The sequence below is a fragment of the Neolamprologus brichardi genome, chromosome 20 (genome assembly GCF_056152115.1).
Source record: "Neolamprologus brichardi isolate AB-2024 chromosome 20, ASM5615211v1, whole genome shotgun sequence".
Lineage (NCBI taxonomy): Eukaryota > Metazoa > Chordata > Actinopteri > Cichliformes > Cichlidae > Neolamprologus > Neolamprologus brichardi.
The window spans coordinates 5,059,186-5,087,009 of record NC_142123.1 but is presented as its reverse complement, the minus strand read 5'-3'; the positions used below and the strand labels follow the sequence as shown (position 1 = coordinate 5,087,009).

The 27,824-nt window shown below is 40.6% G+C and overlaps 1 protein-coding gene across 6 annotated transcripts in view; it reads right to left on the bottom strand.

Moving 5' to 3' along the window:
- Positions 1-27,824, bottom strand: part of kif1b (kinesin family member 1B) — a 60,911-nt gene that overhangs the window by 28,000 nt on the left and 5,087 nt on the right. For 2 of the 6 annotated variants that reach the window (XM_087833840.1, XM_087833841.1), the window contains exons 3-19: positions 12,459-12,535; positions 12,182-12,361; positions 11,443-11,511; positions 10,865-11,043; positions 10,089-10,200; positions 8,981-9,058; positions 8,805-8,870; positions 8,606-8,623; positions 8,196-8,271; positions 7,711-7,789; positions 7,491-7,633; positions 6,833-6,874; positions 5,031-5,242; positions 3,522-3,601; positions 2,581-2,656; positions 1,498-1,577; positions 1,081-1,187 (exon numbers count right to left, since the gene is read on the bottom strand). In XM_087833840.1, the coding sequence (XP_087689966.1) occupies positions 1,081-1,187; positions 1,498-1,577; positions 2,581-2,656; positions 3,522-3,601; positions 5,031-5,242; positions 6,833-6,874; positions 7,491-7,633; positions 7,711-7,789; positions 8,196-8,271; positions 8,606-8,623; positions 8,805-8,870; positions 8,981-9,058; positions 10,089-10,200; positions 10,865-11,043; positions 11,443-11,511; positions 12,182-12,361; positions 12,459-12,535 (1,674 nt within the window). Of the gene's footprint in view, positions 1-1,080; positions 1,188-1,497; positions 1,578-2,580; positions 2,657-3,521; positions 3,602-5,030; positions 5,243-6,311; positions 6,387-6,832; positions 6,875-7,490; positions 7,634-7,710; positions 7,790-8,195; positions 8,272-8,605; positions 8,624-8,804; positions 8,871-8,980; positions 9,059-10,088; positions 10,201-10,864; positions 11,044-11,442; positions 11,512-12,181; positions 12,362-12,458; positions 12,536-27,824 lie in introns of all 6 variants that reach the window. The other 4 variants (XM_087833842.1, XM_087833844.1, XM_087833839.1 and 1 more) reach the window with 3 other exon arrangements.

Genomic DNA, 27,824 nt, shown 5'->3' with positions numbered 1-27,824 from the left:
TTCCTTCTGACGATGCTGTCTGTGTTGAGCGCTCAGTGGATCTGCGCTCGACAGTGCAGCCTAGGCGGAGTAGTCGAACGCAGATTCACTGAGCGCAGGGCAAGCTAGCGAGACAGAAGTTAAGCTCTCGTTGCAACATGGCAAATTGAACCTCCCCCACCCTCATTCAGATCTGGCGTTTGGAACTATTTTGGTTTTCATGTGACGTATGACCCTGAAGGTAAGCCATCATGGACAAAAGTAAAACAGTATGTCGGATGTGCCACGCAATGCTCAACTGATGGGAACTAGTGCGTTAGCGCAGTTAGCTCGTTAACGTGTTGACGCCGTCCAGCCCCACACACGGGCGATCCGCCATAGCTCGTTAACGGAGATTTGCCGTGTTGTGGCGTTAACGTCATTTCAACGAGATTAACGCTGACAGCACTAGTGGGAACACAACGAATTTGACTGCACATTTACTCCGACATCATCCTAGTGCAAAGACAAGTGGACGCAGACAAAAACAACAAGCACGCATGCTACAAACTTTACCCGAGTCATTTAGACAGCCGTTAGCACATGATTCTCCTTATGGGGACCTGATATGTTTAATATGCTGCTGAGAGTATACCCCAGAAGAAGCGTATAGTATAGCTTTTATTTTGGAAAGAGCCATTTCTCTGTAATAAACTCTCTTTTCCAAAGATGAGTGATTTCTCGATCGGATAGATTTTTTTTTTTATTACTTTGTTGTTTCAGCAACATTAAATTTAAAAACTGTACTTTTGAGTTAAAATATATATTTATAATTTTAATAAATGACAAATTAAAAAGGCATGAACATTTTTTTTTGTATCAAAAAAATATTGAACCGTGACACCAAAGTATCGAACCGAACCGAACCGTGAATTTTGTGTATCGTTGCACCCCTAATATTTATATACTCATTTCATCCGTTCAAAAAAAAGGTTTCTTTTGTATGTGTTTAGGTGTTTTTAAAAATCACACTACAAACATCTTGCTCAACTTAATTTAGCACACATTCAATACATACAATACAAACACCTCCAAACACCAGCAGCCAGTATTATGTCTCACCATCTCCGTTGGCATTCCTTTCGCTGCGGAAGTAGCAGTGTTCTTCCTTGATATGAGCACCACTTAAAACAATGTCCTGTCTTCTCTCTGCGTCGGCCTGACCCACTCTGAAACAATCGCAGAAGCCAGTTTGAGAGACATAATACTGCTATCCACATGCATTGTCAGCCATTTGTGCAAAAATGTACAGTTAGTGTTTCTGTAAGTTGAAATGTAACAACTGACTCAACAGAAAGAGTCTATAGAAGGTACCAACAGGACAAAGAGGCGACATAAACAAAAGCAAAATGTATTCATTAGCAGATTTTAAGCCTGATCATAAAAAGACCCAGTAGTTTTCCAGACAACCTTGCCTGGGAGAGTTGCCAGAACTTTCCAAATCCACTGTGGCAGGGTCATTATTCAGGTTTAGGTTACCTTGTAATTCCGTCTTTGATGTAGTAGAGCAGACACTCAGACATGAGAGGATCCTCATTCAGGTTAACCAGGTGTGGGGTCTACAGATAAACACATGAGGCAGACCGTTTACCACAAAAACATTTCTAGAATTTCGCTGCTTTAATCAACATTCATAAGTGCAGAAACTGCCCCTGTTGCTAGGATATTTTCATATCAAACAAATGCTTCTGTCTGCAAATGTAGACAGAAGCGGTCACATCAACACTGTCCTGACAACTCTGGAGTTTTATATTTCACAGAACTACTTCAAAAAGGATCCTGCAAGCTATTCCTCCAAAACACCAACCTTTTTAGGTGAGAATACCCCGTTAAAGTCTGCATAGAGATCGCAAGGCTAACCCGTGGAGCAGTGAGTGAAAGGAGAGAAAAGAAATTATGGAAGACAATCGGATGTGAACAAAGGACACACACACACACACACACACTAGAACAATGCCTCACAGACTCCTGAAGTGATGACGTGTGTTGTTTCAGGCACTAATGACTCTACTGACAAACAAACATAAACATATCTACCAGTTTTTAAGTCACTGCACTATAGCACTGCCTCTACTTGATTGAGCGAATGGAACATGCCACTGCTTGTAATTTCATAAGGATCTGATAGCACTGAGAGATCTAAGCATCTACAGGAAAAAACATAAGACTGTAAATGATCCAGCAGAGTAAAAGTACAAAACAATGAGCAGAAAAAGTGTAGATCTGGACCATGCACATAAAATGTCTATTAAAGACTAAACTGTCTAAAGTGGGGCTATTTCTAATGCGGGAAATGTAGTTCTGCCAGCTTATTTGGTTAAACAAACCTTTTTGGTGGCAAAACAATCAAAAGGCTCGTCAAATGGCCCTTCATCGCTAAGCTGAGTATGTGAAGGAAGCAAATAAGAAGTGGAAAGAAAGACAGAATGATAAAGAAAAAAAACTCCCAGGAAGGGTTCTCATGGAAAAAGACACTGAGATAAAGTGAAGTGATGGAGGAAGGATGTGCTTCACCACCAGTGGGAATGTTGACACTATGCGCTCCCACCCAGTCTGTCATACCTTTTTAGGAGAGAATACACCCAAAGTGCCTCCATCTTCACGGATTGCCACGCCCATCTCTGCAAGCAAAGCCTCCCTGAAATACAGCCGAAAAACATTCGTACACTCAGTGAAAGCATCCTTTATTGGTCTTTTATTCTTGCTGCAACATACACGGTGTGCACTTCTTTTTTCCCACTAAAGATCGTTTGTACTGGTAACTCGGAGAGGATGAGAACCGATGGTGTGCAACGTTGGAGTAAGTGATTTGTAGCATGACAACCGGCTGAGAATGGCACCAGTTAGACTCTATGGACAGACGGTAGCATGGTTGATGTCTGAGAGGGGTGTTTGTGCAGCCGAGTGTGACGACAAAGGAGGACGGTGAAATGGACAGAACTAGTGCAGAGATGGAAAAAAAGGTGGGAGAGAAAAGTAAAACAGACAGCACAGAGGGAGATAGAGAGATAGAGAGTAAAGTACTAGGGGAAAACTAAAGGTTTGGTTACAGTTTCTCAGGACAAGTTCTTAAGATGTGATATTTGACAGTGTGGAAAATTAAATGTGCTCATAGAGAGACGGGGATAGATAAATCATGACCAACAAAGAGGGAGAAGACAAGAATATCCTATACAAAAAAAGGGGGTAATAGTCACATTTAGCCACACATGCTGAGTAACAAACAAACAAAGCTTCAGAGAGCTAGAATGAGAAGGAAAGTGGCCAATCACAGCATCAGGTGATAATGGATGACAGACATCCCTCTATGTGACGTCTGAGAGGTGTGTCGGGGGAAGTTTCTAATGCTATCAGAGCATTTGACACACAGTTGAGACAGACCGCACACCCCTCTAAGACTGACAGGATGCAATGAGGAAGACTTTAATGCACACGTTGGACAGACACCTTCCCCCTCGGGAAATAAAGATGGAAATGAACAAACACTGTCTGCCTGTACTGACCTCTCCATGCGGATTGCCTCAGTCTTTCGCAGTTTCTCCTCCCAGGTTTCATTGAGCTCAGCAATGATCTTTTCTGATTCCTGAACAAAGGGAAAATTATGAGATAAAAACAAAACCTGTGTAATATAAAAGTAACTACTAGCAGTGTTTTGGAGGCAGGAACAAGCGCACCAACCTGGATTTGGAAGATTACCTTTGCCTCATCACTGTCAAATGTTTATGTGTAATGTTTACACTTTCCCTTCACAAAATAAACTTGTATACTCAACGTGATTATGACTTATTTTCTTGCGTTTAGATTCCCCAAATTAGCTTCAGCACTGATAGAGAACACTGTTCCTCACTATTAAAGCCTAAAGTTGATAAGATTGAATCTATTTTGGTCTGATTTCCACCGTATTTGCGTTGGTGCTTGACGTCATTGGATGACAGACGGGACCGGGCACCACGGTTGCCATGGAAACTGCAGCTCCTCATGGCTGTGGATGTTGCAATCTTATGTGCTACCCTATCTACAGAGTGCGAGAGACTGCTGCGAGTGGGAGGCATATAAGGCTCGGTGTCTGCGTGACGACCGATACGCAAAGCAGGCTTTTATTAAAGGCTGCATGTGGCGTAAAATTAAACAGCCATCTTAACGATAAATAAATGTATTGAACAAGTTACAGTTTCTTCCTTTTTATCTTATTTCACGTTACTGTGAATTTCTTGACTTCTAATAAATTTTGTATATTTAATCATAAAATATAAAGCTGCATCTCTATATTTATATATTTATATACACTGTGGATAAAATACACTTTTTAACAATTAAAAGCAAGCCTGTTGTCCCGTGTGGCATTGAAAAAGTCCGCAATTACTTTATTATTTTTGCCATATTAACCATGAAACCAGCAGTTAATACCAATAGTTTTTCTTCAGGCCTCTATTGGTTAGAGCAGAGGTGTCAAACATAAGGTCCAGGGGCCAGAATTGGCCCAACAAAGGCTCCAAAACAGCCCTACTAATAAAGACGTCCCTCAACGATATTCAAAGTAATAAAGTAATACATAAACAATTAAATGTCTGCAGTGAAAATAACTGAAAATTTTCTGTGATTTAAGAAAAACTTTCTGTTTTATAATTACAGGATAGTCTGGGCAGTAACTGAACTTTTGATTTTTATCAATCAATTTAAGTCCAGAGTTTTGCTGACAGACTTCTTTTCCTACAGCTACATTACTCCTTTATGTAGTAAAACTTAGATATTGTTGAAATTATATTTATTTTTCTTATAATTGCATATCTCAGCAAATAAATACATAGTTGTAAATGTCTTATTCCACTAACAGAAAGAGGAGTTCCACTTAAGATCAAAGATCTGTATGTGGGCCAGGGTATAAAATGAGATATCTGGGATACACCTTTAAGTGGCCAGAGTAGGAAGACGGCTGCGGGACTTTTAACTTTCCTAACAACAAACAGTGAGTGTGATTTTAAAAGTGCTGCATACACCATTGTCTGCTTTACCTTGAGTCTTTCAATGGCCTCCTCCCCTCCAGGCGTGGACATGATGCGCTCTTGGATGCTGGTGACTGACTGAAGGCCCCCCTGGTTGCACAGCGAGCCAGAGGACGGCGAGGCTGTCAGGGAACCAATAGGGGCTGTGGAGAAATGGCCAGGGCGTTGGTTCTCTGAGGCTATCAAGTATCTATTCTTATTGTTCTGAATGTCTTTGAGGTCTGAGCCAACAACAAGAAAGAGAGAGGGAGAAGGAAGATAACACAGAAAGAGGAGGGATAGGCCAAGAAAGGTTGGAAGGAATAAAACACATAAAAATGGAATAACGAAACACCAAATAGAAAGAAGGAAAGAAAGTAAGAGAGGGGGGGCAGATGGGGAAAGAGAAAGGACAAAGGGGAGGAAAGACCAATGTAAGACACACATTTTACGTTGTAGGGTTTAGACAAACACCCAGCATGATAGTCAGCTACAGACAGCAGCAGTTTTCACTCCAGGCAGTTACGCTCCAACTCATCATCTTCCAGAGAAAACGCATTAGATTTCAGCCTGAGCTTTAATAACCAGTTTAAAGGGCTGCTTTTATGGTGGTCACAATTACAGTGGAGAGCAATTAACTCTGAGCTCTTAATTTGTAGTATGTTTGGAAGGAATAGGGAGGTGTCACTTTGTTGCTTCTGTGTATGTGTGAATGAGAGTGAACACACTGTGTGAAAACTGCTATCATGAGTATCGGCTACAGGATGGGAGGGAGATGGAGACTGCAAGAAGGTCCAGCAGGAGGACAGAGGAGAGACGTGGACACATGCTGGCAAAGAAAGTTCAGCCTGGAGTTTAGATTAGATTAATTCACAGCACACGTGCCATACGCACACAGCATCCGCCATAACAAAAGCCACAGCAGCCTCACTCAAAGGTCAGGTAGCTCATGTCAATGTGACCTCAAGGGCCTCTGAGGCAACACACAAGTGAGCTCTTTAGGACCAAACTAAATCAAAGTGATATTAGAAAAGGGTAAATATTCTGGGGGATGATGACTTTCTTAAGATATGGGCTTTTTTTCTCCAAAAAAATAGACCCAACTCTAGCTTGAGCTAGTTAACTATTTGCCCTGCGCATCAGATGGTGCAGAAACATTTTTAAGGTTAAGATGTTAGGGATGCTTGAGAATACAACAGAAAGCACACTAGCAAACTAGTCACTCTACTAACTACTAAAGTGCACAAAGTTAGTCAAATCTTTACACAAACACCTCTGGTGCCTCTATATAGAAATACAAAAATTAAGCACCTTTCCGTCTGTAGCTCTGAGCCTCAGTTTGAGAACTCAGAAGGGGCATTTTAAAGCTTTGGGCACCGTCACCTGCTGGGGATGATTAGTGAAAGAAAACAAAATAAAAAGCAGAACGAATAACCGGGATTAAAATAAGCTTAAAGAGTGCGAGTCATAGGTAGTGAGACATTGTTATGAAACGATGCATTTGCATTTTGAGGCCAGGGAAAACTAAACGGCTACTCTAAAATGGATCTGAGCCTGTAAGTAGCTGCCTCCCCCCTGTCATTCTGAAAAACGTAACAAAAAAATAACAATAAAGCGCAAAGCATGCTAACCTACTGCCATGCTTACTTTTGCCAGTTATAAGAACACCTATGGAAACCTTGCATTTCTGAGACTCTATTAAGCTTTTGGCACTTACATGCAAAGCTGGTAGCAGATTCAATATACAGCTAATGGGGTTCATAAGCAATGTTAGCTACTATAATTAGGGCAAATAGTGATATACAGTGCAAGTCTACCACACATATACACACATTTGATTCCACTTCCTGGACAATCATCCCCCATAGGATCAACTGAGGGGAAGCAGGAAAAGATGAGAAGGGTCAGAGGTCAGCACCAGTAGAATCGGAGGAAAAGATTACAGATATTTTTTATGTTTGCTTGTTTTGGGGGGGGGCTGGATAAACAATAACAAAGCTGAGAGGAAACGTCACGATATGTTTTGCTAAGTGCTGCGCCATTAGGCGTGATCTATGCAGGCATTAGCAAGTAGTCAGGTTATTCATTACTTCAGCTATTAGAAGTCATTAATAGGTATATTATGTATCTAATTGACAAGGCTATGAGCCATTACTCCTGCATATAGCAAATGCTATTTTAGTGCAGTTTTGAGTGACTACATGTGTTGTCAAACACATACAACCTTAAATATACTACATATTTGACGTTCTATACATGTCTGCACTGAGGCATAATAAACCAGTATTGAGGTAAACGTGTTAAAAGCTGCTTCCTTCTTTGTTTTTAGTGATGTACCAGCCACAAGTACAAGCACTGAGATGAAAACGTTAGATGGCTGAGAGTAACGAGACAGTAATGAAGATAGAAGACGTTGCCAGTTTGTGGTGGGCCCTGACAGAGAAGGTCGCTGGCTGCAGATACGACCAGCTGAGACAGCATAAAACTCACTGTCCAGAATGTCTCCCAGGCCCTGGGCACGGAGCAGTTCCTTCAGTCGGGCCACTTCATCCTTCAGTTCGCGCACCAACTTATTGTTGGGATCCTCATTGATGACAGCATTGCATTTGATGTTCTTGGCGCGGTCAGCATAGCTAAAAAGCATAATAAAACAAATAATTTTAAGTGTAATTCAAACAATCACAATCTTTCTCCAGCACAGAAAGCTTACCGCAGAGTGCTGAGGGTTTCATCGTAGTTTATGTCTGCAGGACTGAGGGCAGCTACCATGGCTGTTCTGGAGTTCCCACCTGATAAAAGATCAGTAGAGATGTCAGATAAGCATTGAGGACCAAACATGACCAAAGGCACATATAATTTCTATGAAAATACAACACTTTTTAAAAGCTCGTCAAATGAAATACATTTTTTGTGTAATCAAGAGCTTCATTAGACTAAATCTAAGATACACTGCACACTTTTTGTGACACGTCTGGACCAAGGAGGTGAGGTGACTATGCTCTTCTTAAACTTCCTGAGAGCAATGTAGACTATTTCAAGTCTTTTCTTTTTTTTAATCCTGACTGCATATTCCATTATGCAAATGGCTCAATTTCTCTGGCTGTCTACAAATACGGATTTTCATACGTAATTTACTGGCAAACCACTATTGTCACATAGTAACGTCAATTAATCAAGTGATACTAATATTCATACCGAGGTTCTCCCTCAGCAGCCATGTCAGAACAGAGTCCCTGTATGGGATGAAATCACTCTTCTTCTTCTTCTTGCTCTGCGGTAAGTAAAAAAAAAAAAAAAAAATCAATATATGAGTAAAAATGAGCTGATGTAATGATGTACAAATTATGGAAGCGACTGGAGGCTGTACAATATTATGTTGTAATAGAAAAAAAAAGATCCTTATGTGTAAGGGTCAATATGTCAGGTAAAATGAGGAGAGAGTTAATTTGACATGCATTTGCTCTTGTGCAGGGATTGAGGGTTTAAGGTTTAAAACTGATAACAGCTAAATATCTGTAACTTAATTGCTGCACATGACCAAAGGCTGTCAAATCTGTCTCATGGGATGAATGACAGGTTAGTGGTTTAGCTGTCAAAGGGTTTACCTTGCTGGTACAATTATCCTGTGCAAGTAAGCATTACAAGGACAAGAGAAGAGAGAACAGAAGGGCAGACATTACAGCATGCCAGGCTACAAACATGAATTCCTTTTGAAGGTAGGGTCAAGTTGTAGAGGATAAGAGAACGACTGCAAAGGAGGAGGAGGAGAGAAATAAAGGAAATAAAATCAAGTGTAAGACTCACCACTTCAGCCAAGGCAGAGATAACCTTTCCTAACGTGGTGAGAGACTTGTTGATGTTTGCTCCCTCCTGCAAGCACAGACAAAAAACAAAAACAGAATAAAATTACACAGATTTCCAGGTTATACAAGCCATTTTTTTATGTGATTCCAAGGTGTTTGGGAAGATCGGAGTCTTACCTTTAGCCTGGTACCTTTAGCTCCAGTTGAATCTGCTCGCTCACTGCCTGCCAAGTCTACCAGACTAATTTTACTGACCTAAAGGGAGGGAGTAAATGCATTAGATGCATCAGGCCTATAATAATGTGCATTTAATAGGGTGGGAAAATAAATAAATAAATAAATAAAATACAGCTCTTAGCTTCACCAATGCCAAATCTAAATTTCTGCATAATGTTGACCACATCAGAAAAAGATAGAGGAGCACAGTGCAGCACTTGGATGATGTACAGACTCCTCATACTAAAGCTACTGCATGACACAGGTTAGTATCTTATGAACAGCCTGGACACAGTAATGAGCTGAGCATCAGCGACAAAGCACGCACTATAAAACTTGACCAGCTCTGGTGAGGTGAAATAGCTCCATCAGTGTAATCTATTACAAAAGATCTGTTCCATTACTGCAACAGAAACAGCGCTGCTGGAGGTATGACGTAAAAAATGAAAGCTCCACTTTCACTTTATTTATAGTTTTTATGTCAAGGAAAACGTATGCCTGGTGCTCCCGGGCCAAGCAGCAGTTTCACACAAATCACATTAGAAAATAATTTATAAAGGAAATCAATTCTAAATGCAAAACGTTTTTGCATTTAACATTTTTGCATTTAGAAAACAGAGACAACAACAATCCCAAAAAGCAAATTCCAGTTTAATGGTTTAAATCCCACCATAAAAATCTGCAGAATGAATTGTTGAACACATTCAAAGCATTTGGGGGCATTCCTGTCAAGTGAGATGGAGCAAGGGTGTAAAATCTAACAGAGTGGCCACATACAATAGGCATTGTTTACAGTAACACAGCGGTCTTTGTTCCTCCACAGTCTGAGGAAATGCTAAAAGTCAAATCTAAAATGGCTCTCTCTCTTTTTTTTCCTGCCTCCTGTGACCACTAACTGGAGGAGACTAAAGGACCAAAGAAAGCTTTTAACCCATTTTTCAGTCTAAATAAAACAGCATAAAGAAATTCATCTCTAACAAACACGAGGAAGGAACTTTAAGTGTATTTGAGTGTGAATGTTTTACAGACTAATTATAAACAAAGAGGGCGACTGTTTTCCTGCTCTGACCTTTTCTGTGGAGAGGTCCGTCTCGCTGTCGTGTTTCTTCTGAGTGAAGACAATGGTGAAAACAGCATGGGACCTGCTGCTTGTCTCATTCATGTTGGTGGCAGCCACAGTTCTGGAGTTTAGCACATATGGGCACAGTTAGGAAATAAACAGTATGATTTCTGAGCACCTTAATAACCACACAATATTCTTTTAAAGGAAAATTAATTCCTAATTCTTAGTCTTGGCTATTACTAGCGCTATCATCAGTGGGTTTTACACCTATTAGAGTGAAGTAAGTCTAAAGGATTACTTTGTGCGGCGGAGGTGGATAATAACGCGAGGACGCCAAACACAAATACATGAGGAGTGCTCAGAGGGATAGTCACAGGGGAGATGTGGGCTTTACGTGGCATGTTCTAGAAATAAGCCTTCTAAGTCAGCACAGTGAGATTATGGCAGGGTTCACTCCTCCTCACACGAGCCCTCGTGCACGCGCACATTTCATTGAAAAATACTCATTACCTGCCAGGTCAAGCTTGACATGCAGTTATATTTAAAAAAAAAATAAATAAATAAATGAAGGCGGTAACACAGTGAAGGCTGAGCTGTCTTGCTGTTTAACAATTCAATCCTTGCAAATGAGTCATACAAGAACATTTCCTGATTCAAAGCTAATTTTTATCTTTTATCAACCTGGCTGACCGTTGATTATCAGATCACCACAGCTGTCGCCACAACTTTAGCCCCTCCCGCTCCTTCCTGTGATCTCAGCATGATCTCAGGGCTTAGCTCACCTGGCCTTGTTGCCTGCATCCATCAGGTCAGCGATGTCTGTGTAGGAGGTGACAGCTAGCTTGGACAGATCCTCTACATAGGGACCCAACAGCGGGTGTTCTCGGACTCGTAGGTTCCCTTTGTTCTTGGGGTTGAGCAAATCTCGGACGCGCTCGCAGTAGATCTCCATGTAACTGACCTGGAAACAATTTCAGAAGTACAGAGAGTAATTTCAGGTGCCCCAGGTTGAATATATTAAGCTAATATTGTGCAGCTCTGTACAAAGAATACATATTAATGTCACTATTAATATATATAAGAGGAGGTATTTGCATGCATATATTAAGGTCAGAGAACATAAGAACATAAGATATACTTTATTTATCCCAGATTTGGGGAATTATCCAGACCACAATCGCACCTCAACTTCACAGTCACACTTTTGTTTTCCCAATTTTACTGGCAGAGATTTGCAAAGAAAACCATGCAGTATGTGACTGAAGTCTGGGAAATGCTCAGGAAAGAGCAGCGAACACAAAAAGTTAGGGGCAGAGGTGAACCATGAGGACTACAAATACCAAAGAAGAATGATACTCACCTCTACTGAGTAGGAGAGCTCCTCTTTGTTGCCGTCCTCATTGATCTTCTCAAACAGATCTTCACACAGCTGAGTGGCAAAGAAAAAAAAGCATTTTAGTTCAAATGACGGCAACCAGAGACATAAAAGAGGCGATAAATAGGCGTGAGATCTGTGGGCTTCTTATAAAGCAAACACTTAAATAGTTATAGCCTGAAAACTTTGTCTAAAGGCTAGAATGAATCTAAAATTGTAAACTTTGGCCAAATGTCATTCACTTTCCACACCGCTCTAAATTGCTTTCAGTGTGGTTGCAGCTTAAAGGACTTAAAGTTGTTTCAGTTCTTCTATTTTAGACTGTTTTAATGTTCTGAAAGGTGAATTTAGAAACTTTCTATCTATTAGATCTGACAATCTGATCAAAGGAGGGGAAAGAGCCAGATCAAAGCTTTGGGAGAGGACACCTTTGTCATTACATACATTATTTAAGTGTATAAAAAAAATCTGTTATGCACATATTTTTCAGGCTTTTCATCATAAACAAGGCACTACGTGTAATATTTCCAGAGCTCTGATGGTCTAAGATGTGTACAGAACAATAATTAGTAGATTAAATGGACTCAGCAGTTTGTGAGTTGTACTATACATTCAAGGCTCTAAATGAGCAGGAATAGTAAACAGACTACAAGACAAGGGATTGCATTATTTGTCTTAGTCTCTGCAGTGCAGTGAATGGTGAATGAGGTTTTGTTGAACAAACCATGGGAATGATTCCTTCCTGCCCCTCCTCCTGCTTGCCCATCATGGTGTAGGATTTGCCAGCTCCTGTCTGGCCATAAGCGAAGATGCAGACGTTATAACCCTCAAAAGCATGCTGCAGCATTTCCTTTCCAATGTCATTGTACACAAGGTTCTGTGAGGCAAAGCTGGGGTCATCGGGCTGCAATAAAAAAGAGAAAAATATATTTAAATATATGCATCATCACAATAAGATTTGCATATTTTCTTTGCTTTTAGTGATTAGAGTTAAAACTCACAGAGGTATGAGACCAATAGGAGTAATCAAAACTGAAGGTCTTTGCTGGTTCCTTTGGGGCTTTGGGGTTGAGGATAGCTGTGGAGGAGGAACAAAAATTAGTAATGGGGTTGATATTTTCTAGATTGAAAGTTGAAGTGACACAAAAACTACTCGCATGTTCTGTTATTTTAAAAAGCTGCCTTTAGTTAGTTTATGATGTCTTCTACAGAATTCTTTAGTTTTCTGTTTCTTCAACCAAAAGCAGCTTCTGTGCTCAATAATATATATAACCATGCATTCCTCATGTTTTCCCTTCATGTCTTTCCTACATTTCTTTTTAAAGTAAATAAATAAACCGGTACACTGTAAATTTAAATTGGAGTTACTAAATAGACCCAAATGATAATATATATATGTGATCCTGGTTGGCAAATAGCAGCTACCTCAGGTTCCTGTTCCTCAATTAGAGAGATATTTCTGGCAATGCAAGTCACATGAATCAGTGGCAGACTACGAGATGCTGGCTTCTTTTTTTTTGAGAACTGCAACTGTTGCAGCAAGCTCTGCCACATATGCTTTATCTTTAACCAGTGTTTTAATCATCATCATTAAGATTGACATCGTTACAAAATGACAATCAAAAGCAGAGTTTGAATGAAAAACACCAGCCTACTTCAATCACACCACTTCACCTGCTCTCGCTCAACACTACTCAGCCATTCCCCGTCGCCACATGGACAGTTTTTAATGAACAGAAATCTGCTGCCATGCCTGGCATGTCACACTCCTCAACCATGCTGGTTGGTGTTGCCGGTGACAAGTGCACTAGATTTCACACTGGATATGTGACAGGCAGAAAGCGGGATGTTAATTTACTATAAGATAACCACAGTAATCACTCCTCTTAGACAAACTAAACTTTAGGGATTAGAGTTGTTTTGTGCCATGGCTGCAGCAAGACACACCAAGGCCAGGCAGACAAATGCATACCACCACCTTTAGAAGTGAGGAGGAAGTGGGAGAGGAAGGAGTGAGAAAGAGGCTAGTGAAAGAAGGGTTTGGAGAGACTAAAATAATGTGAGTGCTCAAGGCCCTAGCAACAGTCCAAACAGATCAACAACAGAAACCGAAGGCAGGACAAAAGGGAAAAAACTATCTGTGTCTTAGTAAGAATGCTACAGTCTGTGAGCGTAAGTATTTAGAGCATTTTCAATCTTTCCAGGGAAGTCTGCAGAAGCAGTCACAAAGGAATAATTAGCATTGTGTGATGCCCTGTGCTAATGGGCAAATTAAAGCCAGGTTTGGCTCCTCAACATGACGGTGCTTGAGAGGCTTTTGCATCAAGATGTCGCCAGCAGAGTGCCTTATGTAGTCAGAGGATTTCAGCGCGCTTATCAATAATGCAGGAGATCTGGAGAGACGGGGATAGCATATCGCCCTCCATGGGTCACAGGCTGACAGAAAAGCACATCATGTCCTCAGAAACCAGAACACTAACTGCTTCATGCTAAATCTATGATGATTAAAGCAGCAGCTATTTCACTGAAGCTCATATAGATTCATGCAAAAATAATCCATTTGACTGTGCACTCTACAATCTTTGAACAGGTTAAGGTGCGCAGGCAGAGTAGCAGCTTCCATATTGGGCACTGGAAGAGGATACAGCGAGACAGGCTGCTAAATAAATCCCAATTTCAACTTTGACCTGCCTCCAAAGGGAAATTGGAGACTGGGGATGAAGAAATGAAGGGGGATTTAGGTTACCAGTGCCCTTATTCACCTTTCCTGGAGCAATCTACAGTGGCTATTAATGAGAAAGCAGCCTAAGCTCTGATTCAGTGTCAATGGGGCAACTAAGCATTAAAAACAGAAACATGATGAGAGAGTTCCACATGTGGGGGCATTTAGACAGCGATATTCCTATTATAGGACAGAAGGCTGATGGTGACAAACTCTACCATACAGGGAATCAGCATTAAACAAGCTTTTTAATCTTTGACTCTCTCAATCTTTCAAAGTTCAATCTTGGACAAGACTCTACATGGTAGCAACTACTAGGAGATTGATCAGCCCCTAATGTGAATCATGCTCATGTACTATAATTATCTCATTCAATAGCTCACAACATTGCTCCCAGAAAGGAGGAGAGCTGGTTCACCCATGTGGTGTCATCAGTGTGTCATAAGAGTGGGTCTCTTCTGTAAGAGCCTGTAAAGGTGTTCTGAGGTCAAGATACCCACACCTTCAAAAATGGGGCTCTAACTAGTGCTGCGTCTGCACATAAAGGATACCAATGGCAACGGTTACATATTCACAGTCTGGCTTTTATTTACACATTGTGTTGAAAGAAGTAAAAAGAAAAAAAAAAAAACACACCACTCTAATATTTGTTCATGATATTGGTTCGATACAGACTGAAATAGCTGGGTTGGGTGTCTGTGGTACTGTGACAACAGGGAGCCATCTATTTTATTCAAATATAAGTTTTTCTATGTTTGGTTTGCTGTGCTGTGTGTGACCAGGGGTGCACTAGTTCCTAGAAAGAGTGCTTACACAGCATGGAGGAACAAGAACAAGTCCAATGGGCACCGAAATAAGCTGTGCCCATTGTTTAGAAGATTTCCTGTTTGCACAAAGTGTGGTGGCATGCTGCAATACCGAGAACTAAAAAAAAATCTGTTTTGTTTAAATTGGTTGAATGAATAAAGCAGAGTCCGATTGTGAGGGTACAGGGAACCAAGAGAGACAAAGATCAGTGCTTCTCAAAGATAACAGGTGTTTTGTCCAATACCACAGAGATTTAAGGATCAAATTAATAAATCCAAATTGAGATTAATTGGTTGTATTTTTAAGTTAGACTTCTCTGCTTTGGACACATTAACACTAACAATAGCACATATCCCAATTTTGTTTAAAAATAAGTGGAAATTAAAAAGTGGCATTATGTCTAACTGAAAAGCATAACAGGAAACCTTTTAAGGACTGAATGACTTTATTTCCTGTGACAATTACTTTTGATTTTTGTTAACCGAGTGGAAGCGTGGACTGCAAATTATTCTGGTTATGTGGTTTTATTTTATTTGTCATTATTATAATGACTAGCACAAACGCAGGCCTGTGGGTCTAGTTTGCTTCGCTCAGGCATAAAAACACAGACGTGTGTAATTTTATCGTGCCGTTCTTGTTATGTTCATTATCACGGTGTATATTAAGAAACTTGCTGGTCATAAACACCAAACAAATGATTTTTTTTAAATATATTGTACTACTTCTTTGCAGACTACTCATTAACTGTTTAAGACAAGCTAATCAGCTACAGGCACTATTAGTTACAGTTTGTTGAAAATGTATCACATTCCAGTGATCCCAAAGTGCCACTGTACTAAAAATTGTTTATCAACATTTATTTAGAAATAACAATGAACACATATACGTAATGTAGACATAATGAGTCTTAAAAGTAAAATAATCCACAAAAACTATAGAGATGTAGTTGTGCTTTAATCCAATCAGAAAACGTCCAGTAGCAACTTGCATCTACCAGGAGTAGAAAGGTTGGGCTGGTGTGTCACATGCATGTGTCAAATTGTTGCATTTGACGGGCAGAATGTGGAGAGTTTTATCCTCACCATCTGCTATACAGTCAATCACAAAACAGTGCCTTTACACTCAAGCATGACATGCCTACACCTGCACCTACACATATCATAAAGCACATGAACAAGGATTCACACTTAGTAAAAGTCACAAATCCTGACTGAAATAAATAATACTTATAGTACCCCCACTTAATATTCAGCCACAGTCACGTCCTGAACTTGAAATGGCAAACGCATCCTGCTGCCTCATAAGCAACGTCATCATTCCGTCTTTCTCATCCATGGCAACAGGTATAGGACCAGATTCTGGTTGCCATAACAACTCAAACTGGGCACAGACGTGGAGGATGCAGCACATCTCGTCCTCTTTTCTCTCGTCTCGAGCGTTCGCCGTTATTGCCCTCGCAAACTATTTAGACATTCTTAAAATTCAAGTTTATGGATAATTACAGTCATTTATCAAACACTGTTTTCCAGCTTTAAATCCTTTGCACATCTTAACAACCAACATGAGGGCGGCACTGCAGACTTTAGGCCACTTATGTCAGGCTCAATAAGGCACTGTTTATCATCCCGCCGTCGGTAAGCACTAAACATCCATTACATTAACAGATGACATGCAAATCTACACATATGAGGTACTCAAAAGGAGTCAAAATTCTCTTAAGACTGAGAAACGTAGACAAACAAAAGCTATTGTGTGACACATTCATCTGTTTACTCTTCTGAAATGCTACGGTTTTACATTTTCAGCTCCTAGGAATTTAGGATTGATAGGATGCAAGCCCTCCACAAGCCCTCAGAGTGAACAGCAGTTAACTAACCACATCCTGACATCAACCTCAGCTGGTTGTTGCCAGCAGACATTTTGTGCTACAGTGCTCAATATGGGGTCTATATTCCAACCAGGAAAGAAAAAAAAAACCCCTCAGTAATTAGGTTGTTAGGAGGTCTCCAAGCACCAGATGGAGACTAAAAGTTAGCCCTTTTCACCTGACGCTAACAGCCAGAGTCTAAAATGGCTGAACAAAATCGACCTCTCTCTCTTCCAGTAACCCTCTAAGGATACGCCGACTGCTAAGTGAAGCTGATCGATGACTGTCTGGGATCACAGGCAGGGGGTGAAGACATTAGGGTGAATGCATATGGAAACTTTGAAAGAGAAACAAATGGGTGAAGTTAAAGGAACCCAGAGAAATAATATCTGTGCACAGCTGGAATGACAACTCGTGCTTCTTTGAACAAGACAGGAATTTAAATAGCATCCCTGGGGTCTCTGTGTGCATATGCAAGTGCACCTGTGTGATGTTCACTTCTGAATAATATCACTTCAAACATTTAATTCATATTTACTCACAAGAGTACAGACTGCTCTTTTCCACTAAATAAAAGTGTTGGTTACACCAGTTGAACCAAAACCATGTGCACTTAACTACTAATTAAATAATCTCATGACATGTAACTTCACAGGAAAATTACTTTTACTGATAGAAAATCCATTTGTAACAGCAGCTGAGAGAAACATTTAAAATTCAGCGTACAGCATTAGCGCCCAGCTTCTTACTTATTATTAAATATTGAAGGCCATAGTAATTATTTTTAAATGGATTGCAATTCACCGTCACTGGATGTTTTTATTTCTAGAGATTACATCTAGGTGCCCAAAACAATAATGGAACCTCACCAAAACACACCCCATGTCAGAAAATTATTTTCTGCTTTGGTAGAGCTCTGGGTCTAGAATGATTTTATTCTCTGCTAGTTAATATGTAAAATACAAGATGGAAGCAAATCAATTAAAATTGTTGTTGTTCCATTAATGGAATTTCTCCCAATAACATAATCTGATAATGTGGATCATGGTGCTGATTAGAAATGCCGCTTAAAACCTAATCTCTGTCTCCCTCTGCCATCTAAAAAACAAACAACCCCCCCAAGAAACACCCTGCATTGGTATAAAGAGACAGAGAGACAGAGAGGGTAAACTAAAACATTACAGCAACAAAGTCTGACAGGGAAACTGCTGCATCCTCTACGTCCACAGCTGGTATGTTTTACACAGATGCAGCCAGCACTGAATTCAGATCAGATCAGAGGAACTTTATTGATCCCAGAGGGAAACTGAGTTGTTTTAGCAACATACAACACAGTTTAGTTTTTTTTTTTTTGCATCATTCCTGGTGAGATCTGCTGTCGCTTCCTACCCTGTTCCAGTCCACTTTTCAATCAATCAATCAACATTTGATCGATGCAAAGCATCACATGTTGCTCGACGCGCTGCACGGAAGCATGTTAGCCTTGGCTGAAAACTCGCCTTCACAGGCAAATACATACACAAACGGATGAAATGGCAAATCCACAAATTAAGCATTCAGCTGTGCGCACGCTGGAAGAGATTCATTTGTCATACATCACTTTGAAGCTGACGGCTGGTCGCTTGCACACCCTGTGTTGTACTACCAGGTCATATGTCAATTAGCGGTAATCTTCGCTTTCATTGGTAGTTGCTTCAGTCGCTTACCGGGAATTTGAGAAAACTTTTACCTGAGTCCGGCCTACTTCCCATTGCCTGCAGTTATGACACCTGAAGTCGCAGAGTATCATTCATTTTCTATACAGAAGACTTGAGGGAAAAGGTAAGTATATTCACTTAAAATATTAAATCTCCATTTAAGGTCACCGTTGTCATGTGACACTTCATCGTGTGGTTCTTGCAGTATGGATAATCACAGCTGCTTCATGCTACAACACAATTATTCCTTTTGGTAAAAAGTGTGAGGCATTGTATGAGAAATAGAAAATGTTGTGTACACTTATTTCAAACTACAGCCTCCCGCCTGTGTCAGTTTGTGGATGAATGGTGAAGCGAAACAGCTGTTGACATGAACCAACGATGTGAGCAGTGCCACAGTAACGCTAATATAGCTGTTCACTCTCAAGTAGCAAGACTCAAGTTTGGATGAGGTACATGCTGAGTTGGCCACAGAAATTCTCTGCGTGTTGCATCCAGTGTATTTAGGAGAGTGTGTTTGATGGCTCGGTTACCAGGGCTGCGGCACAGGTGACAGAGTTGTCGCTGGATGCGGCTTAAAGCTGAGGGCTAAAAGTAGTGTCTGAGCACTGCAGCGCACATTTGCAAACAGCTGAGCTTGTCGCAGCCACAACACAGCACATACAACATCTCCAAAATAGAAACTTACACCTTGATTACCCCCCTTGGATACAGTAACGTTCATGTAAGGTCAGGGTGGGTTGCCAGGTGGCCTTTAATTAAAAAAATATCGACACAGCAAATCAATATGCCTCTGTTAAATACTTCTGTCAGGAAAAAAAAAACTTAACTTTCCAAGCAGCGAGCTGAGTTTTTCTTACAAGGAGACATGACCCTTTAAAACAATCTATATCACGGTCACTGACTCAGAATCAGACATTTTCATTTGATCAGATGAGTGTACTTCAGAGGCACTGCTGGAACTTTAAAGGAAGGCACTAAATGCATCTCAGCTTCTACTCAGAAGGCCGATCACGTCATTCTTCTACTGGGTGAGAGGAGAGAGGAAAAAAGGCACAGGAAGACACTTGAACAAAGCACTGAATGCAGGGTATTGCATGCAGGGTTAGAGCCTGCAAAACACATTAGGTAATCTGTTATGACAAGGCTCTATGCGCCGAGTCCCCTCTGTGACAATGACCCTTTTCACACTGCCCTACCCCCCTCTTTTTTTTTAGGAAAGAAAAAGCATTCAGAAAAATATATACTCTCAGTGTTTTCATTGGAAAGTGACTGAAGTTAGCTTAAAAGCAAATGTAAAACAACAGCGCTCCATTCAAAAGCATGCTTTATTTAACTGATGCTCTAAAAGTTAAGCTTTAAATGCATTCAATACATGCGCCTAGGTTATCTGATGAAATATGGTCTGAGCAGGAAATCAGTGTTTGCATGTAGTGCAAAAAAAAGCCCCTGTTTACTTTCTGTTTCTGAGCTATCACATATAAATCCCACCACCCACCAACTTAAGAGGATTTCTTTAAAGCATTTTGAGTGAGAGTAGAGAGAAAAGAGAGGCAGTCTAGTAGGAGTATGCTTTTTTTCCCTTAATATGCATATATGTATATGGTAACAGGCTTTCTCTTAATTCCTCGCCCCAATTTAGGATACTGGGTTTCTTGTTAGCATGGTGAGAAATAAGAAATCGCTATGAATCTTAAATCAATACATTTTTAACAAAAGTTGTTCCAAAAGGAAACAAAAAAGCCCCACATGCGTAACCTGATTATAGGTGGAGTTGCCCGTTTAGCTAGAAAGCAGTGGGAGAAGCGCAGCCCTGGCCGGCCCATGTGCCAGCTGTTCCAGCTCTGACGACTGTCTATTTATACAGCAGCAGATGGCAGTTAGTGCCTAGCATGCCGACAGACTGTCAGTGACAGGAAGGAATGGACAGATTTCAGCCGCCCAACCTTTCCGCTGAACTTGTAGCCAAACCATACATTGCTCTGAGCCCACAGACACTGATAGCTGGCGGGTGCTCCAACTACCTCTTGATATTAGCAGCTTATGTGGACTCACTGAGTCCAGGATAACAGAGACTAAAGAGAGGCTTCTAGAAGCCACCAGATAGAGAAAACATGCAAGGCCAGCAGGACTCCATTCAGCAGCTAAACAAACACAGAACTACAACAAAGAGAGAGGGATGCCAGGCAGCCTCACAGGTGGTGGCATGCAGGGTTAAATGAAATCAATGCTGAAATAAGACTAAATTCTCTCTTTTTTTTTAAATTTAAAAAAGAAAAAGAAAAAAAAAGTTTCAATTTTAATTGCCTAAACTCTGTATGTCAACCTAAACTCTGGGAACATACTCCAGGATAGGGCTGGGCCATATCATACCGTTCACGTTAATACCAGTATAATGTTGGGCAACGATAAGAAAATGAAATATCGCGATAGAATATGGGTAAAACGCGCATGCTCAGTGCCTTTATTTTCATACGCACATGGCGGCGACAGAGAATGAGATGGGCGACAGCGGATCGTTGAATGAAACAGATGAACCAGAATTGGTTTGTAAAAATGCTGCAACTCCAGTGGTGTGGAACCGGTTTGGCTTTCGTCCGTCAGATACACAACAAAGCACTATTTTTGGTAGAGCATGCTAGCGGGCCGCCGTTATTACCGTATTTTTTGGAAAATATGGCACACTTAAAATCAATCCTTTGACTTCAAATCAAAAGTGCCCCTTATAATTCAGTGTGCCTTATGTATTAATTCTGGTTGTGTTTACTGACCTCAAAACGATTTTCTGTGGTACAGGGCGCTCGAAAATCTGTCAAATGTTGTAGTACGACTTTGCTGAGCTACGAAGCCGCACCCTTGATGGATTGTCGGAGCATTACGGCTATCGTAGGCAGGAGCCTCGCGGAGTGATACGTACTGTGCTTCAACATAATATTACCGTGTTGTGTGTGTATAACCTCTTTTTAAGTTTTGTGGATATTCTACATTGTTATGCTGAGGATATGTCGGCCAATTTCCACTGGAAATGCCTTTTGGTTAAACTGCCAGCAAGGAATTTGCACTGTTACATTTTTATATAACTTTAATGCACATAATTATTTTTTTTTTGCACTAATAAAGTTGTGGAGTTGTAAAGTATTTTGTCTAGTGTCAATTATATCGTCAGTTATTGCAAATTTTCAAATGTATATTGTGATAAATATTTTTGGTCATATCGCCCTGCTCTACTCCAGGACCTTTAATTAGCTTTTTTCAGCCATTTTCACAGCTTCAAGAGGCACCGCTTTCCAAGAATTATGTTCTCCTTGGTGCAGGTGCTGCCTCAAAGGTCAAAGGGTCTTTCCCATGACAACCTGTGCCGAGAAGTAGTTCAGCACGTCCAGCTCAGCTTTAAAAGAGTCTGGTATATTCCGATTTAAAAATAGCACTTACTTTTACAGCACTGAATATTTCCTGCATTAATCTTGGCACAATAAGCCCGTGGAGCTGCACGTGCTCAACTAAAAAAAGAGGAACTGAAAATATTTACAGAGAAAGCAGTTCCTCTTTAAGTTTAAATTTTTAGAAAATTTGGTTGCACACTACAGAACAAGATTTTAATGTCAACTCAACTGAGGTGATCAACATTGCGAGTTAGAGCAGTGATTAATTAATAACATTTACACACAGATGATGCTATAAAACATGAAATTACAGCTGAAAAAGTCATAAAAATAACAAGAAGAGCAAAAAAAAAGGGAGAGAGGGCCTGATTCAACTCCAGTAACCTATGACTTTAACATGAGTGCAGTGCCCTACCGTCAGAAACAATAAATCCTGGAGAAAGGAAAGCTTTTTTGACAAGTATAAATGAATGGATCGGCAGTGCAGCATTACTTGTTTTTATATTTACATCATGATAGAGCAACATCTGAAGTCTGTCTAAAAACAGTGGGGATGCAATGGTTTAAGCAGCCAATATTCAGCTTGTGGAGCCACACAATATGACATTTATTGATGTCAGTAGACAATGTTTATATCAGTTTTGGGGTCACATCAGTTTTAGGGTCCTTGAATCCAGTTCCAGAAATCTGCATATTTGAATTTGTGCTTAAGAGGGGGAATAAAAAAAAAAAAAAATCAAAGACAGAAGGAAAAATAAAAAATTCAGTGCAGAAATCCTCAGAGCATTTCTTCAGTGCTCAGATTATCATATGGCCATGAACAGTGGGAACAACGGTGGAGACCGAGCTGTGCAGACACGGGGAAGACAGCACTGCTCACAACAAGCTCCTATTTTACAGAGCAGTGACCTGGATTTCCTTAACTAGCCTCTACTCTGCAACACAAGTCTCACTTTAAATGTTCCCTGGCTTTCTGTACACATTGTGACATCATGAACACGGAGCAGGCGCATGGATCAGTGAAAACCTCACATTTCTTTTCCTTTGGTGTACATCTTTCAAAAAAAACCCAAACATTCAGGTTAAGCAGAGATTGATGCCTCATGTTAACATTAGATGAGTGAACCTCTCACAGAACAGTTTCTCTGCAGAGAACAAAAGTGATGTGTGAAAGTCTGTGTGCTGCATGCATATGCATCCATGAGTGGGTGTACACTCCAATGATCTTCATTAGCTTCCCAGCAAAGGAATCCAGTACCTGACCTAGTCATGGGTCAGTTGTCCCGCCTGATTAATTAAGGTTTCAAAAATATTACACTGCCAACCCCTTCACTCTGGACGCATGAATAATACACAGGGAGCATGGTGCCCACCAACAAGCTACTCGTGCTCAGACTGCAAAGCTCCCTGGGCTGCCTCTGAATTCAGCCCCAGACTGTGGGAGGAAACCAAACAACACAGTCTGGAAAGAGAGCTGTGTCGGTGAGGGCAAAAAACTTAAAAACACATTCACTTTCTTGAATGTGGGAAGGTCTGACCATTTCAGTCAACTTAAGCACTGAACCAAAGAGCAGGGATGAGAAGCAAGCCAAGAACTGATGGAACATGATAACAAACATGCCATTATCTTGGCTTTTTTTTTTTTTTGCTGATAGTCAGAGATGAACGGTGTTGGATGCAGGCTGTTGGGAACGCAAAGACATTTAAAGAAATACCTGCTGATTATGTGGTGTGCAGGTAATCAAATGAAAGCACAAAAAGCATCATCCTATACTCTGAACCCTGCATGTGCTGATTATCTTGTGCAGACGTTTAATGTTTGCATTCTTCTTAGCCATCATGCAATAACATGAGGGAGACAAGCAGAGTGATAAAGAAACATTTTCAGTGCTAAGAAAAACAAGGAGAGTTACAAACAACTGAACCAGCCTAAATACAGAGATCTCTCAATTTCTACTAATTTCTGTTCGCATTTTGTATTTTAAATAATGAAGTGAAAATGCAAACACAGGCTTCCAATTATGACTAACGGATGTAAAAAATAATGGCACTGTCTCCCTTCACTGGTAGCTAAGCTACAAACATGCACGGTCAGCCTCAATCATAATTATGACCAAAACCTCACGATGTATTGCTATGTGATGCTGCCTCACGCTGTCCTACACGTGAAGTGTGCTCATGCACGACTTTCACTGTCTCTCTGCTGCGGCTGCGTTTGCACACCCCCTCCCCCCTACCAGTCAGCTCCTCTAATATCCCACTTTTTTCTGCAAAAGGCTCACTCAGATTTTCTGATCTCTGTCGCAGGCTGAAAAGCTAAAAACAATGAGGTAGATAGAATTTAACCAATAGGATGCATGGAAAAAAACACATAACCATAAGATGAGTACAGAACGAGTTTGGCAAATTTCTAGCTAGTGTGCTATGTGAGAAAAATAAACCTCGTGAGATCAGGAGGTATGCTGCTTTTCCAGATGTACTGCTTTATGGCATTGGTAATACCTACGCTTAAAGACATCTGGAGCTGATCCTCAAGCCCTCAAGTTACAGAGGATCACGTCATCCAACTATGACATTTGCTGCAAGCGTTTGCAAAAAAGAAGTTTCTAATAAGTCTCTTTGTTTTCATGTAGCAATTAAAACACAAAGATATGACAAAACAGAAAAACAAAAAGCAAATAAATAATCAACAATGGAAGTTACAAGACTCCTTCCCGTAATAAGCTGAACAAGGAAGCAAAGGCAGGTTATTACAAGAAAATACAGTAGCAACTGGCCTGATCTGTGGCAACATGGAGAATGGTTGGGTGATCTCAGTGATCTCTGTCTTCTAAAGCAGACATCTGTTATACTCTGGGTTAATAACTGTTTAGGCTTAGAGAAATCTCCCCGAGAGCCAAAGAAGACCATTTTAAAAATCCAGTTACTGAACTAAAATTCTAGATAGCAAAGTAAAATCTGCCATGGCTTAATCTTTAACCATGATGACGAGTAGCTAACTCTACCCAGATCTCAGGCTGCGTCAGCTCAATAGATGGAGTGCATCAATTAATGAGGAGGTGTTTCTATCCATCTGCTATGACGCTGATATATAACAGCAGATGTCTCTTCTTTGTTTGGCTGTAGCTTCTGTTAATGACAGTCCACGGCTTATTTATAATACACAGTACATTACAGCCCTGCATGTTATTAAGATATTTCATTAGTCTAGCTCGACCACAGCAAGCGTCGCTGCGTCCACAGTTTTTCTAAGTCTGAGAAATTACTGCTCAGACTCCTTCCATAGTTTCCGTACCAAGAAATCCCACAATGCCTTGTGTCACTCACTTCAGTTGACATCAGGATCCCATTTTCCACAGACTCTATGGCCCAAACAACATGCTAACCATGAAAAACTGTTTGCAGTTTGAGCAAATGAGTGTGCATAATTATGTAGATTACTGAGTAAGTAAATTGATGTTGACTAAAGTAAAATGTTTAAAAGGAGGAACACTGGAAACAAAATAAAACCTAGCTGCCAAAAAGCAAACAAAAACTGAAGTGAAAACCACAAGAAACTTGGTCAGTTACAAAGCTGTAACCACTTTGAGGAGTTTAACACTTTCTCTTCTGACCTCAGCCACATCTAGAATATAGCAGCATTCAAGCTTCACCCTCATGTGCAATGCACTGTTGTGGGTTCTTATTCATTTCTTATTAACAAAGCATAATTCAGTGTTAATGGGTAAGGCCATCGGGACTCTGTGCAATGCTTTGTTTCTCATCTTAAATAAGAATGGTCCCATTTGCCAAACACGTGACACATGAAGAGAAGCTTATCAAAAGAATCTGAGAATTAGAGAAGATTCCAGTACCTGAGAATGTCTCATTAAAACCTATGGTTAGTATTGTTGTAACTAGGTCAGCATTCAGCAGCCTACATGCTATTACACAAAGTGACCGTGTCTATTCAAACATCCCAAACATATGTCCACCAGTCAGTTTCAATAACTGCCAGAACATCAGCATTTAACAACAATTTGCAAAGCTGACCCCAAAAACAGAGCATCATGAAGAACCACAAGTCAAAATATAACGCTGTGGTGGGTTTCCCTCATATGCATTTTAAAAAAGCAAAGAATACAGAAAAAGAGAAGCTTTTATTCATTCGCTGCAGATGTTTTAGTATTGCTATTGCTTTGACTACTACAGAAGACAACCACAGAACATATGACAGTGGTTTCATGAGGCACGGCTCATCAGACCCTTACAGGGTTTCTATTTCCTGTTTATGAGTTTGGCATGTACCTTGGTCTAGGGTTTATGACTTGGTACATTTCATATGTCAAAGAAGCCTCAAGCAAGATGGTGAATCCTGAATGCCTCCTGATGGATCCATCAGAGAGTCAGTGTGCGTATGATGGAAAGTGCTTAAAAGGCACAGAATAAAGCGCTGCATGAGTGGTTATCTGAATGGGTACATGTTGCTTTTTGTAAAAATAGGAAAAATTGGAATACTCTGTATAGAAAGATGTTATACAAGTATTAGTACGATTATTTACACACACTAGCTAGGCAGATGGTGTGCACTTAGCAATAATGCTCCATGAAAAGTCTGTGACTTGCTTACAAATTTAAATATGTTTATGGACAGGTAAGGGTGAGCAGAGCAGGGATGGGTACCGGTATCCGGTGCCATTATGGCATAAACGGTAGTAACCAGACCAAAAAGCAGCGCACATTTCGGTGCTTTATTTCAGTGCTTTATTTTGTTGCTTTTTTTTCCTGAGATGTCATACACTTTATATTCTAGCCAATCATTTTTAAGTTTCCAAGGATAATAGGCGGGCCCAGGTACATAGGTTCTTTTAGAGCAGAGCTACAGATTAAAAATGCCCAAGGCGAAGCGGTCAAAGTCTGGCTGTACTTCACAGCAAAAGATGCAAACAGAAATGCGCCGTATTTGATAGCTTGCTGCGAGACCTCACACCGTGCACATTTACTGCGGGTGTGGTGCCTGTTATCGGACATGGAGTTAGCAACATCCCCCAAAAACCCGAAGAGGAGAGTCCTGGCCCCTAGCCCTGCCAGTGTAGCAGAAAGGATGACGGATGATGATGGCAGCAGCAGCCGTTCTTCTCTGCGTGAGTAGCTTAATGTTGTTCGTGTGTAATTTATGTTGAGTACGCTAACCGCGTTATTACATTAATGCATGTAAGGTGAACTAGCAAACACCGTCGTAGCTACATGCGGCTGTCTTCTTGTTTGATGGCAGATACTCCTTTCACCCTGGCCAAAAAGGCTAAAATGACCAAAGAAAAAGTGGAAAACAGTTAAACATGAGAGGTTTTTGGACAAAGTTTGTGTTTTTTCCATTGTTTAAGCACTGCTTCCAGCCAAGAGTGATACCATATATGCCCTATAGCTGCAGAAAAGGCTAACATTGTTATCTTTTTACAAAAAACAGTTGAACATGAGAGGTTTTTGGACCAATTTTGTGTTCTCCATTCTTTAAGCACCGGTTCGAGCACCGTTTAAGCACCAGCACCGTTTCAAAAGTACCGGTTTGGTACTGGTATCGGATAAAACCTAAACGATACCTGTCCCTAGAGCAGAGCGCTTGTACGCTGTTCAAAAATACCAAGTGAAATGTTAAATGTGAGTTAAGACGTAACAATAACAATATTAGCACACAGTCTCCCTAGCTTCAACAGCTAGTTGAACACACTCGTCGATACACTAACTGTGTGACTTTCTGTAAGACACCTGCTACGAGTAGTTCAGCTAAAAACTGGGTGAGTTGCATGACATGCATTTGTGCTTCTCAGCTGACAGTCCCATGACACAGTAAACACAGGCTGTCTGTCCTTCCTCCTTATTAGGAGGTCATGTTTGAATGTAAAAGTTTGCTC